Source organism: Schistocerca nitens, chromosome 2, assembly GCF_023898315.1.
Source record: "Schistocerca nitens isolate TAMUIC-IGC-003100 chromosome 2, iqSchNite1.1, whole genome shotgun sequence".
Lineage (NCBI taxonomy): Eukaryota > Metazoa > Arthropoda > Insecta > Orthoptera > Acrididae > Schistocerca > Schistocerca nitens.
The window spans coordinates 1,162,712,898-1,162,729,633 of record NC_064615.1 but is presented as its reverse complement, the minus strand read 5'-3'; the positions used below and the strand labels follow the sequence as shown (position 1 = coordinate 1,162,729,633).

Sequence of the window (16,736 nt, the reverse complement as noted above, 5' to 3'; positions counted from 1 at the left end):
AACGTTTTTATCCCTTCTGTGAAAGAGCTACAAGCAGTCAGATCAAACATCAATAAGGAAATCGCAAGAAAATGCTTTCAGCTCATAGTGCAATGTTGAAAAACTTACAATGCTGCACAACAGGTAAGGCCTCTTTCCGCTGCTGACAAGCGAATTTTGGGTTTCTAGGAATACGTAACTATATTTATGAAATGCCACATTTGCATACCTCTTGAGTATGACACAGCATACCAATTAAACACAGACCCAATCAAAATCTAAGTGAGTAGTATTTTACTAATTCGTGTCGATAGAGGCATGCTTGTGTACAGAAACTTTCGTCGTAAGGTTATCATGGTTAGTTTTATTTCATTTCTTATAATACAGTGCACAATTTTCGTAAGGTTTCCTTTAGTGTTGTTAAAACAATAGTAAACATGAGAGAGAAATTAATCATCAACGATATATGCGAATTCTCTGATGTTACCTATGACAGTCTGACAATGCACATGCAGTTTATTGATTACATGCATGTAGAAAACTTGTTCTGAGTTAAAGCTGTCAAACAAAGTTTGAAGAAGAATAAAATATTACTACCACACGACGGCTAATGTAGAAAATACTTTTCTGACATATTATGGTACGATGCGCTCTCCCTGCACATCTTCGAGATGCATCTGCTGCCTGCTGTCTATTAAACCTGAATAGAACGAAATGTCACAGTAGTTAGCCCTTTTTCCACATGCGACTACTTTGGGTTGAGAAGTGAAGGGAATTATGTTCAAAGTTCCATTAGATTGATACCTTCAGCAGAGAGCAGAATTGCGTTTTAAAAAATGTAGCACTGAATGTATTCGAACTCGCGACATCTTATCTATGCTACAAGCTGACACGTAGCTACAGCAGCTCCAGAGCTCGGCAACTATTCCTCCAGAACCTTTGGATTCCACAGCACTGTGAGATTATGCATATGGCCAGGTCTTGACTTCTGAGAGACAAACAGTTACAGCTTTTCTTTTGGACTGAACGACGTTTTCTAGTAACAGATAGCGCAATAGAATAGCTCAAGTGGAAAGGAACACTTCCTATTTAAACTTCTGCATCCTACACTGTTGGCAGTTGTGTGTAGGTGGCAGTTACGTGATTTTATTTCTGTGATTACAAAATAGTCGAATGTATGCACTGGGTAGCCGAGGCAGCTAGTTCATGGTGATTCGGTCAACCAAGTAAATGAATTTACTGAACATGCTGCAAATTACTACAGGGAGCCTGTGTGTCAGAATTCTCATCCAGTGTGGCGCAACTGCGTTACGATAGAAAAATGACTCGCAGAGAAGAGGATTTCGTGGTCTGTTGGACGGATGATAGGTTGTTATACCTATGGTCTGGGTTCGATTCCCACTTCCGTCAATGATTTTAGATAGGGAGAGACAGATTCCAGTCTCTCCTGGCTACACCAAGTGAAGGAGATATAATGGCTGCGTGGTCTGAAAATTCACATTAAAGATGATATTCCTTCTTTACCAAGTAGACGGTAGGTTGAACCACAATAAAGTCTGGAGTGGCGACATGTAGAAACTCTATCACCAGTAACCTTTCTTATACTATTTATTCATTTCAAGTGACGACACAAACGCTATGTATGGTCACAGGACACTTATTCCATCTTTTATTTGAGCTTCTGTATGTCGATAAAATTGGTTCTAAACTGGGAATGCAACTCAGACCGCCCTTAACGCGGAATTTGATCCCTTCGTGGCAATACAGCTCGGCTACAATTTGTTGTTTGTTCAAAACTGCAGATTCCTCAACACCTTCACATATTACGCGTGAATGGGATCGAATCCTGGCCCGGCACTAAAGATTTAATTATGTATTATCAAGCTCTATCATGAGAACACCTATATGCTGGTGGATAATAATTTTGATTTTTAATGTATTTTCATTCGTTATCAACACTAACGATATCTGACGTTTTTAACTCCCAGTGAGACACAGAACTATTTGCGAGATGACTGTAAGTTCAAGATGCTATTCTGAGCAGCTGGTGGAGAAAAATTCGGTAGCTGACATCTCTTTGTGTGTAGTCAACAACGATATGTGTGGGGCTCTATTCCCAGTGAGCGCTGAACTCTTCGTCATATTATTTCAGTTCGTCGTGTCATTTAATGTTCATACATATTCTCAACTAGCTACTCGTGAATAACTTTAATTTTTAATGTCATTTTGTGTTAAATAGTTCAAATGGTTCAAATGGCTCTGAGCACTATGGGACTTAACTTCTAAGGTCATCAGTCCCCTAGAACTTAGAACTACTTAAACCTAACTAACCTAAGGACATCACTCACATCCATGCCCGAGGCAGGATTCGAACCTGCGACCGTAGCCGTCACGCGGTTCCAGACTGAAGCGCCTAGAACCGCACGGCCACACCGGCCGGCCCCCACCATCTGGTATCAATGCATTACCCTATCATCCATTATATATAATCATTTTCATAGTACACTTGATATTATAGATGAGTAGGGCACAAGACAGGACATAGATAATGTCCGTTTGACGTCAACAGTGTGTAACATTTTACTTTTTTTGAATAGGACAATGTTCCTCTCCAATAATTTTTAGATTAGTTACAATAAGCTTACGCTGCAAGAGAATTCGCTTGTAGTTTTCAATATGTGGTCTGTTGTCGGTTTGAAGGCCTTCCATAACATCGGCAACGTAGTGCAACTCCACCGAGGGCTGTCTGGAGTAGGGTGGAGATAGCAATGTGAAAGTTGCGAGCTGTCGAAGACGATCTTCATATTCCTAATGCGATTAGGACATCGTATACTCTTGACGACGTTTAGCACCTGTGCAGTCAGTCACCCAATTTCAGAATTCATTTTGAGTAATCCTGCTAAATTCCCAAAATATTGTCTTTTTATATTGATGAGTAATATGGATAGTCGTCACATTCATGTGCCGTCTACAACGCAAATTTAATGTTACTATCCTAGGAACTAACCTGCAATACGTTTTGTATTTCATAATCGGAACTATCTGCATTAACCGTCATCAGAGCAATGTCAGGGAAGAGAATGCAGCAGTGCCTTGCTACCTACTTGAGGACCTGCTTGAGTCGTGTTCTAAGGAAAGGGTAGTTGCTGGTTCACATTATATTACACTAGCGAGAAGTACCGACTTTTCCTTTTCTCTGCAAACATCCAGATCTAAATTCAGTAACTAAATGCTAAGAATATATTTGCATTGTGCCAACTCAAAGATCAATAGATATGGATATAGATATAGATACAGATTTTTATGTTTAAAGCCATTCTCGTTCTGCGTTGGAATAAACATCATTCATTATTTGCTTGTTCTTGTTACGATTGTTATTGTCATTCTCTCACTCGCAAGAGTTTTCGCATTCCTATTTGGTATCGATGCACATGAAGAGTGGCTATGAAAGAAGGGAATACTGAATGTTACGTCATGCAGAATACACTCATTTACTTCGGCTCCTCGTGATCTACGCTGCAGGAGAAGTGAGATACATAAAGTTGACAGTGTGAGGACAGACCTGGTAGCACAACTGTGCAACTACACAGTGTTACCAGATAAAATGGTGCTGCGGAATCGACAGTGTAGTACGGACTTTGCCACAGTAGCAGACAGCTGGTAATTTAGGACCATGACCGTGGATTACACTTTGGTCAGTGCTGGTTAGAGTGCTGCAACTGTAAATGGAAGGCTTTGTTTGATAGTCTTATGCTGATGCTGTCTGAATAAATTATGCCATTGGATACAAAGCGGTTTAGTTTTGAGACCTAACCCACGAGGGGGGAAGGCACAGTGGTCTGATTCAGGAATTCCAAGCAATAAAACACAAAAAACAACCCAGGAAGGGAGACATGCATTTGGAATCTGTTCATCGTTACGGGGTCAAACAAGAGGGTAACATTACTGAAACAATGATCGGGCTACTTAGTATATAATAGAGCATACAGATTTCAAGGAGGAAACGTATGAAGACGCAGACTTCCTCGTTATCAATATGTGCGGCATATCTTTCGTGTTAACGAAAGTAAATTCCCGCTTTACCTCTTCTTACGTGTCAAATGAAATGAATGCCATGAGGAATAGAATATTTGTTGACTGCGTCTCTTCTTGCTTCCATCCTTACCAACATATTTCTTCATTCTCGTGGTAATCATGACATTCTATGTGTATGCTGCAAAAGATTGCAAGTGGACAAATTCGACATCGAGGTGCAAAGCGTTATATTCAATTCGAATAAGCTTCCGGTGTATTTTTACTTCGTTTGTATTTTTAGATGATTACGAACGTTACGGGAAATTATCTCACATGCTTTATGTTGAATGAGAAACATTGAATGATCCGTTTTGCTTTCCCTACGTTGAAATGATATAATGTCGGCGTCAACAGCCTTCTTCCACGCCGGAAGCTGAAACTTGTATCATTCTGGATTAATGATAATTGAATGTCTCATATGTATACATAGCCCACAAGGCGACGTCAGAAACCATCAGGGGAGAACGCCGCATAAAAACCAAACGTGCGCGCGCGTCTCCACTCTGAAGAACCGTATCGGAGAATCACGGCAAGCATTTCGCTGAAGAGCTGCCTCGTCAGAGAGCCTAGAAATGGCAGCGTCGTAGCAAGTATTTGTCAACACTCTGATAGTGCATTTACTTCCGGGTGTAGGTCGGCGTTACCTCGCTAAATTCACTTGACATTCGTTTTCCACATCGAAGACTCGTACGATATAATCCACTGCAAGATGACACAATTAGAAAGTATATTTAATTTCTGGACTCCAAGATTGGCTTTCTTCACATAAGTAACACCTGTTGGGTGTGCATTCGGGATGACGACGGTGCAATCCCGCGTCCGGCCATCCTGCTTTAGGTTTTCAATGATTTCCCTAAATCGCTTCAGGCAAATGCCGGGATGGTTCCTTAGGAAGGGCACGGCCGATTTCCTTCCCCATCCTTCCCTAATCCGAGCTTGTGCTCCGTCTCTAATGACATCGTTGTCGACGGGACGTTAAAACAGTAATCTCCACCTCCTCTGTTCGTGTGTTTAAGGTTGCGTTTTGAGGCTCAGGCAACATCGCAGTGACTATATTCCGCCTCTGCTCGCCAGTGTGTCGTTAGCTCAGAGGTTCCCTTGTGCGTTGCAGTGCTGGTACTATAAGACATAGCAGTTCGAATCACGGTAGAAGCCGCTGACAGCAACCTTTTATTTTCCATTTTAATTAATGGAGTTGCAAACTGCTAGTAAAAATTTCTTATGCGAAATCTGAAGAATGCCTTTAAACATCAATCTTCGTCCGATTTCGACTTAGTAAATTAAGTTAATATCATGGATTTCTGCTTTGCAAATTCCAAGGTGCTTCACTGTAAAATAGACCCTGAAAAGATTCAAACCGACTGTCAATGATATAAATTTGAGCTTTGTTCGTCATATAGGTCTAACATGTCAGAAGGTTGTTTATGAAGTGCACATGTTCATTAATGTAGTTCCCTTCTTCTAAATTTTTGCAATAGCATTTAACTGTAGACGTTTTCTAACACCGGCGTTAGCAATTCCTTTCCGTTCTCTGAAACCTTCAAAACGACAAATTTTTCTGGTTTAAATCTGATGACCTTAACTATCACTTCCGATCAACAATAAATACTTCATGAACCCATACATGGAACTCCAAATGTGCAGTGTTCCTGCACTGCTACAGAGCATGCATTGCAAGGTATTCACACAGTTTATCGCATAGACTTACCATAAGGAATGAAACAAGAACTGTAATACACTTTACACCACAGACGCTCACTCTGGCTTGACGAAAACATCCAAACATTGACCAAAAGTTGCACAAATAATTGAGTTTGAAAGGAAAAGAAACGAGGTATGAAGCATTTATAAATTCATCGAATGTAGTGAGGTGGTTTAATTTCGTCCCAATCTATAAAATTAATTTCGGGCCATACTCAGCTCTTGCCGATTAATGTAATATAATACGCGCCTACTAATCAGGGCGTCTGTCTCCGTTGCTTTTGAGCGTGAATGGAAATTGTAGAAATTTTCTGTGGAGCAACATTTAATAATAAAGTGTTTTAAATCATCAAAAGCGATGAGCGGTAGCAGGCGCTTTCGATAAAGAACGGGGGAGTGCAGCGCCGCTGCTGTCGCCACGGCCGCTGCCAGTAGCCAGCAAATGGATCCCGGAGCTTTGCCGCATACGGCGTCCAGAGGAGGACAGTCTGCAGGAAATCTGCCGCAAAATCGTTACTGGATAAAATTTTGATATCGGTGTGTCACAAAGCGAAATAGATTGAATCTGCGCTACCATTACATTCACGTCTTCAGCATTGAGACAGAAGAGGCTATAAAAATATTTTGTGCCAGCTGCTCTCGATCCACTGACATTATGAACAGAAACAACGCACACTACCGCTAGACCACAGGCGTAATCAGCCTAGAGTTTCTCTGTCATGGGACAAGTTTTCCTCCAGGAAGTGCCGCAGTCTACAGTGTTGCCAGATTGTGCAGATAACCGGACTTAGAGAATTAGCGAGTTGGCCAGTTTTTTTGTCCCATGTCGCGATCGGCGCGGACTTAGCCTCTGAAGCGGCCGGCCGCCGGTCAAGTTTTATGTCAAAGAGTGTACATTACTCGTCTTTCCTACAGCTTACCCACATTTTTCTCAGGATGCCGAATGTCTTCCACCATTTTACATTGTCGAACGCTTTTTCCATGTTGACAAATCCTATGAACGTGATTTCATTTTTCTGGAGTGTTTCTTTCATTATCATCCACAATGTTATAACTGCCTCTCTTATGCCTTTACCTTTTCCAAAGTTAAACTGATCGTCATCTAAGAGATTCTGTTTTCCTTTCTAAGCTTTAGCCTATTATTCTTCTTGACAACATGGATGGACGAGCTCTTACGCTGACTGTGCGATAATCTCGCACTTGTAGGCTTTTGCAGTCTTCGGAATTGTCTGGAGGAGGTTTTTCCAAAAGTCTGATGGTATATCGCAAGTCTGACATTCTACACACCAACGATACTGGATCCTCTATCCCTTCCCCATCGACTCTTGTTTCTTCTTTCAACACGTCATCAAACAAGTCTTCCCCTCTTAGGGGTCTTCAATGTAGTCTTTCCATCTATCTGCTCTCTCCTCTGCGTTTAACAGTGAAATTCTCACTGCACTGTAAATGTTCCGCCCTTGCTTTCAATTTCACCGAAGATTGTTTTGACTTTTCTGTATTGTAAGTCAGTCCTTCCAACAATCATTATTTTTTTTTATTTCTTCACAATTTTCATGCAAACTTTTCCTCCTATTTTCCGTACACTTTGTATTTGTTTCATACCTGATTGACTTATTTTTATGTTCCTGAATTTCTCTGAATATTTTTGTACCTGCTTCTTTCGTAGAACAGCAGAGCTGTTTGCTCTTGGTTTTCTCGCCGTTGTCTTCCTTGTACCTATGTTTTTCCTTCCAGCTTCTGCTGTTGCCTTTTTAGAGATGTTCGTTTCTCTTCAGCTGAACTTCCTACTGAGCTATGCATTATCGCAGTACCTGTAGTCTCGGAGAACTTACGGTGTATCTCTTTACAGTGTAGTGCTTTCATATCCCATTTCTTTGCATGTTGGTTCTTCCTGACTAGTCTCTTAAACATCAGGCTACTCTTCACCATAACTAAATTGCATATATTAAGCAGTAGATACTAAGGAGGCCTTAAGAAGGCTACTTGCAACAGTGAACGATGTCAGTTCTCCAGTTAAATGGCTTGACAGAAGACATTTGAACAACAGTTTTTATTTAGCAGTCTTGCACCGCCATTTTTTCCTCATATGGCCAGTTTTCGTTTTACAAATAATCCATACTGAGATCTATCCTCGAACTAATTAGCTCCACATCGTACCAACTGACAGGTACTTTGTGAAAAGTATACATTTGACAATGAGTTGTTTGTAACTGCGGAACCGTCATACGCGAAAAAAAGTATGCGACTCCAGACTTGTAAAGCGGAGATGCTATTGATGAGTGCTAGCCTTCGCATCGTACCTGACGCTACATAAGGTGTATGTCCTCATTAGATTTTTTCATATGGGGTATCATAAAACCCACGGGGTGTGAAAGCTCAGTATAATCCGGACAGCAACTCTTTCACAGGTTCTGGTTGCCTGTCTAACTGTACACAAAGAGGTTAGTTTAGGGAGTGTGACGAAACATAATGCGCCGGTGAGATTGACGGTCTTCTCCTTGAACAATTGCTATGAGGTTAAGGTGCTGCTATAAACTGTAATTTGTTTGTGTCGATCAAAATCTAAACATTCATTTCTGTCGATTAGTTCCTAATCTTGAAGTTATCAGCGTGTGATCCTCTTCCACTTATATAATTTTGGCCCTAAATATTTTGGACCTTCAGATATATACTCTAATGACACCTATGGCGTGCACAGTGGAGTGTTGGGAAAATTTCATCATACTGCACGTAAGCTACACTTTGTATACAAATATAAAACTTTTGTCACTTTGAGAACTCAAAAGCCTAACTTACGAAAAAAATGAAAGATTTATAAAATGCACTTTAACACAAAGAAAAGATGCACCACGAAAGAAATATCGTAATGAGATGGAAATCGAGAAATGTGCTGTACGTGTACAGAGAAATAAATCGTCGCATTTTCAGAAAATTTAATGATTTATCCAGTAGAAAGAGCTGCGCAAACTGAGCAAATCAATTGCGGATTGGTCCACCTCTGTCCCTTATGAAAGCAGCTATTCGGCTTGGGACCGGCTGATAGAGTTCTTAGATGCCCTCCTGAGAGATGTGGCGACAAATTCTGTCCAATTGGCGAGTTGGATTGTCAAAAACCCTGAGCTAGTTGGAGAGCACCAAGCCACCAGTTACCTGGACACAACCTTGTTGGCAAGTGGGAGCTCGATACAACACAAGCCGGGACTCGTGACACGCCGCCGCTGATCTGGGGTCCAGTGTGAATGTTCACTGGTCCATGCCAGTAGCTGAGCTCCGTGTCGAGGTGTCAGAATTTGTCTTCGTGGAGTCCTAGTTGAAAGGGGCTTCTCAAGTCAGGAGAGCTTCAGCCGCCAAGTATGGCTCTGCGGAGGAGAAGTAACGCCCGTTCGTCAAAGATTTGTGGACTTCCTGTGTGGGGGTTTACGCGTGTGAATACATTGTGTCCCTGATAGCGAACATCCACTCTCTACAGTGATGACCTACGCAACACGATCCGTAATGTCTGATATTCTGTCACGGATTCTTGATTCGATTGTCATGCCACATTCAGAGCCGGTTAACTCGCAACGTACTGCCACGTTCAGTACACAACTGTCTGTAACAGACCGCGTAGATATCATGTCTACACTCTAACCACACTCAGCATATAGCTGCGACGTTCGGACGTCAACAAGGCACATCACCTTTCCTGTGACTTCAGACAACCCAACCGACATCCCCAAAGTTCACGAGTGACGTGCTTTATATTAATCAAGTAGTAAATTCAATTTAGAATGGAGTTCTGCTAAGTACCTGAAGATAAATGCACTTTGGTCTGTTGACAGCACCAGACAGTGATCAGCTATCGTCGAAGCTGCATCCCTTCATGGCGAGCCTAAGAAAGAGCCGCGGCTTCTACGCCAACCTGGCCGAGTCGCTGTGTTCCGACGAGAGCTTCGCTGAGACCAGAGACACGGCCGACTGCTGGAACGGCGAGCGCGTCGGAGAGTGAGTACCCTCCAGCAACCTATACGCAACCATGTCCCAGGGCAGGCAGGCGCTGGCGCTGCGCTGTAGACTGAGAACATGGTGCCTTGTAGGCTCTCCTCCTACAGTGTGTGTGTGTGTGAGTGTGTGTGTGTGTGTGTGTGTGTGTGTGTGTGTGTGTGTGAGAGAGAGAGAGAGAGGGGGGGGGGTCGGGTGAGGGAGAGGGAGAGGAATTTAGAGAGAGAGAGAGAGAGAGAGAGAGAGAGAGAGCTACAGACGAGACAGAGACAGACACATACAGCAGCAACTGGAACACAAAGAAAGCTGTCGGAACGTTCAAATTGGGTCTGAGAGATGCCTTCTATTGACAGAACCAGTCAGTTAGTGGCAATAAAGGCACTTGATAATGAGAATAAATTCTCGAAATGCGCCGTGCTCAGCATGAAGAAATTGTAACTGGTGCGACGTTTTAGTATTTAAATCGCATAGTTTTTATCGCTTGCAATATCTGTTACTCACACATCCGTCCATTGTCTTATACATTTTTTTCATTTAGTCACTAAGTGCACGAATTGAAAGTCCATTGCACTGTTCCGCATACTGTCTCACCAAAGCAGTACCATAAACTATGATGAGACAGTATGAGGAACAGTTCAATTGACTGTCGATCTGTGCACCTAGTGACCAGAAGAATAACTGGTAATGGACGCATGAGTGGCAGATGTTCAACTCAGGGGTTCCCAACGAAGTTTTCTCGAGGACCCCCTCATCGTGCATGGTTGGTACCCTGTCATATCACAGTATCAAGTACCCAAAAAAGCCAAATTAAGAGTCTTTTTATACATTTTCTATTTTTGGTACCTAGAAAAAACATTGACATATTCATTATTGAAAAAAAAATATTGGGCTTAAAACTGCTCGTGCAGGAAGCGGCCAAAACAAAAAATCTGATATAATATGAAATATACTTAATATCTCGCGGACCCATCTGGCATAGCTCGCGGACCCCTGGGGGTCCGCGGACCACGGTCTAGCGTGCCGTCGACGGCGCGGGTATTAGAGACGGAACGCAAGCTCGGATTACGAAAGGATGGGAAAGGACATCGGCCGTGTCCTTGTCAAAGCAACCATCTGGGAATTTGCCTGCAGCACCTTAGGAAAATCACGAAAGCCCAAAATGTGTATGGTTGGGCGGGGATTTGAACCGTCATCCCCCCCCCCCCCCAAATTAGTGTCTAGCGTGCTAACCACTGCGCCACCTCGCTCTGTTCGTGACGCGAATCTGGAGGCTCGTTCGAAACTCTTTGTCGATAAATAAACATACATTACTGCGGCTTTTGCTTGTTTCGTCACGCTGTTATTTGAAACCAAATTAAACTAAACTCCGTCCGAGCAGGCCTTGGAATGCCCAACGGCACCACCGGCCGCCGTGTCATCCTCAGACCACAGGCGTCGCTGGATGCGGATATGGAGGGGCATGTGGTCAGGACACCGCTCACCCGTCCGTCTGTTACTTTACGAGACCGGAGCCGCTATTTCTCAATCAAGTAGCTCCTCAGTTTGGCCCACAAGGGCTGAGTGCACCCCGCTTGCCAACAGCGCTCCGCAGACCGGACCGTCACCCATACAAGTGCTAGGGCCAGCCAGACAGCGCTTAACTTCGGTTATCTGACGGGAACCGGTGTTACTACTGTGGCAAGGCCGTCGGTTACGCTGCTATTTGAATAATGTGAAATGTTGCTGACCTCCAGCTGCAGTATTAAGAGGGCATATAAATCCAATCTAACGTATGGATCTCGTGAAAGTGACTAACACGAGACACAGCCCATATTACTTTCATCTTAATTTATTGACTTACCAATATACGTGAGAAGTGGAACGGTAATAACAAAACATTTCAGTTTGTAATTATTTAAAGATATTAGCTCCTCCCCAAGGTATGAAAGTCCAAGGGATATCTGCCTCTGGCACATGTGGATGCGGCACGGAGGATCATGTGGTCAGCACGCCCCTCTCCCGGTCGTTTTTCAGACTTTCTAGACCGTGCAGCCGCTGCTACTCGGTACAGTAGCTACTCAGTTGGCGTAATGAGCCTCAGTGCACCCCATACTACTCCTTCCGAAGGAAAAATCCATGGCAGTGCCAGGAATCGAACTCGTGTCCTCTGCATGGAGTGATCAGCCAGATCATTATGACCACTTACCTAATACCCGGTATACCCAGCTGAGCCGCGCTGGCCCCGGGTTATGCGTCGGTTTAAATCTTGACTGTTACTCTGCGTTTGGTTTCCCGCGGTTATTGCGGCTATGACGTGGTTCTTACTCTTTCTACGTGTGGCAGCAGCGGTGTGTATCGATATTCGCACCATCTACTATCTTTGGTCTGGTGCATACAGTTTCCGGCTAGCCGGCGTGCGGCAGTCGGTCGGATGGTGTGGATCAGGCAGGAAATCTCCGCGCGACGCAGTGGTCCGGGTCCGCTGGCGGTCCCTACGGTGTGTCGGAGTGTGTGGGAGCTGTTCTGATTGCTGCGAGGTTCGTGGCTCAGCGACTCAGGACATCAAAGTTGAGTTGTGATTTAATTACCGAAGCCAGTCTGTTCACATTGTGCCGTTGGTTTTCATGGTTGGCTGTTGGGGGTATTCCCGTGAGCAACAGCGAGTGTTCGAGTTGGAAAAAGTTTGGCCAATATCCGGTGGAGTTTAACTGTATTTTGGTTATTTGAAGTCCAAGTGCCCCAGCGGAGTTTTCTGCCTTGTGGCCACTTAGCTTTCCGGTAACCTGCCCTGGCCGCTGCCGTAAAATTCAGGCAGTGTCCGTTCCTCACCGTGTTGTCGCTGTCCAACACGTGTGTGTAGTTTTGACAGCCTTTTATGTTTTGTCACTGGAGTTCATTTTGTACTGGTCGGGTGGAAAGCAAGTCGTCTTGTCGGTGGGTCTGTTGACTCTCTCTTGGTTGGGTTGCTGGTGGATCGGATATTGTTGGGTCGGCTACCCGTCTCCACTTAGCGAACGTTAACTTCTGAGCGCCGCTGGCTTTACTGCCTATTCTTATTGGTGTTTGACTTTGTATTTTGATGGGTCATAGCCGATGGTTTGAATTTGAATACCTTTAGTTGGCTTTTAAATAATGGGCCTTCAGCCGTTTTAAAATTAAAAGTTCCTTACTTGTCAAGTCTTAGATTGTTTGGGCCTTCAGCCTCTTTTGAAATATTATTTAAGGACAAAACCTTGCGCCTTGTGCCTTTTCAAAATTTATTGTAGCTGTGTTTTAAATCATGAGCCTTCAGCCGTTTCAAAAATTAAAGAGGTTGTGTCCTTAACCCATAAGATTGTGTGACATATTCAGTCGATAGTTAAGCTCGGAAATTGCGATGTAATGGTTGGGTGACTAAATAAAGTTATATGTGTTCAAATGTAACTGACAGCCGCTCAGTTTTGGCTCCTTTCCACAATTCCAACTACCTGTTCTGTCCTGCGGATTTAACCAGGCGGTTTCACCACCTTTGGCACTGATAACAGCTGCGAGGTATCGTGACATGAAAGCAACGTGGCCTTGGAAGGTTATTGGAGGAAGAGGGCACCACATCTGTGCACACAAGTCGTCTGATTCCCGTAAAATCCGGGAAGGGGAGCGATGGAGGTCTGACGCCACTTTCAGTCACATCCCACAGAGGTGTTCAATCGGGTTCAGATGTGGAAAGTTGAGTGGCCAGCACATCAGCTGGAACTCGCCGCTGTCTTCCTCGAACCACTATCGCACTCGTAGGCTTGTGACATGACGCATTATCTTGTTGAAAAAATGCCACTGCCGTCGCAAAACATTCCCGTCATGAAGGGGTGTACGTGGCCTGCAACCAGTCTACGATACTCCTTGGCCGTCACGGTAACTTGCACGAGCTCCACTGGACCCATGGATCCCCACGTGAATGGCTCCCAGAGCATAACGCCGCCGCTTTCCCATTGACACGATGAAGATGGTATCGGGGTTAATGAGACCATGCAACGCTCTGCCACTGCGCCAGCGTTCAGTGCTGATGGTCACGCGCACATTCCAGTCGTAGTTGCCGATTCCGTGGTGCTATCATTGGCACATGCAATGGGCCATCGGTTGCCGAGGCATATCGTTTGGAGTGTTCGGTGCACTATTTGTTGAGACACACTTACACCCTCCCCATCTTTAAAGTCTCATGTTAGTTCCGCCACAGTTCACCGCGTGGCCTGTTACCAGTCTGCCCAGCATAACGTCCAACTTCCGTATTGAAGGGTGGCCACCCAACCCCAAGGCGTCTGAACGTGGTTTCGCCTTGGTTTCGACACGTTGCTGCTCACATCTATTACTTTCCCCTCTTTGGGGAAGTGTGAGGGGGAGTTTGTAGCCTTTCGGCTTTTACTCCCCTGTGAACGTGTGTGTGTGATTTTTCTATAGTTTTTTGGTGTCTGTGACTTGTGATGTTTGTTGTGAGTGAGTCTGGTACTTGCCTGAGGTAGGCGAAGAGATTAGTGTTATATGGGGAGGAACTGGATTAGGGATTGGGTATTGGGATTTTCTCTTCGACTTAATCGTGAAAGATCGTCATAGGGCGCTTATGCTTATCGCGGGACATGTCATACCGACCTAGGGAGTGGATGAGTGCGTTTCCTGATCTGGAAGAACCCTCATAGAAGGCCCTTGCCAGATCCTGGAAACGCTCTCTCAGGAGTGGGATTTCGGCTGCGGCGTGCAAGTCGTCCGTGGGGAATCCGAGAGGTAGATGCAGTGCCCTTCTGAGGGCGCGGTTCTGCAGCCTCTGGAGTTTGTCCAGGTGCTGCTTTGCCGCGTATCCCCAGACAGGGCACGCATACTCCATTACTGGCCGGATCAGGGCCTGGTAAACATTTACTGCTACTGGGCAGGGAAGGGAGCTGGTTGTGTTCAGGATAGGGTATAGGATGGACATTCTGGCGCAGGCCTTCCTGTGGACCTCGTTTATGTGGGGTTTCCACGTAAGACGAGAGTCCAGGGTTACACCAAGGTACTTGGCGGTTCTGCGCCAGGGGAGTTGGATTCCATTTAGGTGAAGGTGGAGAGGGGGACGTTGAGGAGGTTCGCGCCTCCGAGCCTGCGGGTAATCAGCATTGCCTGCGTCTTCTCAGAGTTGATGGTGATGCGCCAGCGACGGGCCCATGTTTCCGTGTCATCTAAAACCTTTTGTAGCCTACGGATGACCAGGTCCTTATTCGCGTTTCTCGTGTAGAAGGCTGTATCGTCGGCGTACTGTGCAGTGTGCACCAGGGGGGCCGTTGGTGTGTCCGCAGTGTACAAACTGTACAATACGGGCCCCAGGACCGATCCCTGTGGCACCCCAGCACGAATACGCCTTCTGGTGGAGGTGGCAGTTTCTACTTTGACGGAGAAAGTCCTATTCGTGAGATAGCTCTTGATCACCTGAACTATGCTCCCGTTTCGCCACGTGTTGAACAGCGTTTCTCGAACGCCCGACTAGTTGTGCTGTTCCCAAAATGCTCGTGCGCAGCCTCCGAGCCATTACAATCTGCCCTCGGTCAAACTCACGAGGGAATGGTCCAATATGACTCCGCGAATCACTCGCGCGGCGCCGCGTAGCGGAATTATCGAGAGTCCACAGGGACCAAGTTTAAGCAACTAAAGTCTGGTTTACAATGGAGCGAATGGAAGCGAACACATGCGAATGAGCACTTGCAGAAAATTCACTATCATTCGCTTGAATATAGATAGAAATGTTTGGACTAGAGAGAACGGAAGAGAACACGAGGTAGCGCACATTGCCTACGAACGCTGTCTTATTGGTTTTTAGTTTTGGAGCTAATATGCGGCATACAGGATACAGCTCTATCTCTTTAGAGCCACAATGCGAAACTTTGTTGTTCAGTGAGAATTATTTTGAATGGTGAGTGCACTGTTCTCGACGGAGTATGAAAAATGGCACAGGGAAGGTAGAATTTAAGTGTCTCAATTTGTATGGAAGCGTGACATGCGTGGAGATCGTGCACTTTACACGGAATTGGATCCTATCTCTCCTTATCAGTGGTCCAAAACTTTTCTTATATGTCGGCTGCCATTTTTCCCTAGCTTCTCATTACCATTGAGGGGAAATTTATAATCAGAACACTAATTACCGACGTTGAGCATCATCTCAAGAGGTGACACACCTAGCGTTTCCACTACGCATGTAAGGTCTAATATTGATATGCCATTTTTTTTTTCTAAAGCAAAAAGCGCACGCTTCGTGATCCAGGGAGCGCGGGACCAAATCCCGTTCAGACCACAACTTTTTCATTATGATTTTAGCCGAGCATTCACTTCTCACGGATGGAGTAGCCACGAAATACATGTTGTTCAGTCGGCCGGAGTGGCCGTACGGTTCTAGGCGCTACAGTCTGGAGCCGAGCGACCGCTCCGGTCGCAGGTTCGAATCCTGCCTCGGGCATGGATGTGTGTGATGTTCTTAGGTTAGTTAGGTTTAATTAGTTCTAAGTTCTAGGCGACTGATGACCTCAGAAGTTAAGTCGCATAGTGCTCAGAGCCATTTGAACCATTTGAACCATGTTGTTCGGATTCCACGTTAAACTGCAGGTCTCCATTTTCCGATTAGGCAACTGGGGAGGGTTAGGGACACATAAGGAGGTGCAGTTACGTCCTGTTGAATGGCATGCAAGAGGAAATTACACACTCTTTTGCTCGTGCTTGTTAGCATGTTTGCTCCGGTGAAAGCCTAGCTTAAACTATGCAAACATTTTTAGAATTACTTCATATCGACATTCAATTCTTGCACATGTAATTCTGATAAAAGTGGCTACCAGAGAAAATAAATTCATGGCAGTGTCTCATGTCACACGCGACGTCAATCAATGAGGACTTGTAATTTGTTGAAATGAAATGTCTTTTGCAGTACCACATTTCATAAAAATTCCTGTAGGCCATTCCTTATAATACTGTTTGAATGTTGTACATTTGACTATCAGTGAAACAGTTCTTTGTTTATTTTACCTGTAGTCGTC

At 44.7% G+C, this 16,736-nt stretch overlaps 1 protein-coding gene across 1 annotated transcript in view; it reads left to right on the top strand.

Moving 5' to 3' along the window:
- Positions 1-16,736, top strand: part of LOC126235622 (glypican-5-like) — a 208,122-nt gene that overhangs the window by 145,230 nt on the left and 46,156 nt on the right. Inside the window, exon 4 of the mRNA XM_049944334.1 lies at positions 9,576-9,738. Coding sequence (XP_049800291.1) covers positions 9,576-9,738 — 163 coding nt within the window. The remainder of the gene's footprint in view (positions 1-9,575; positions 9,739-16,736) is intronic.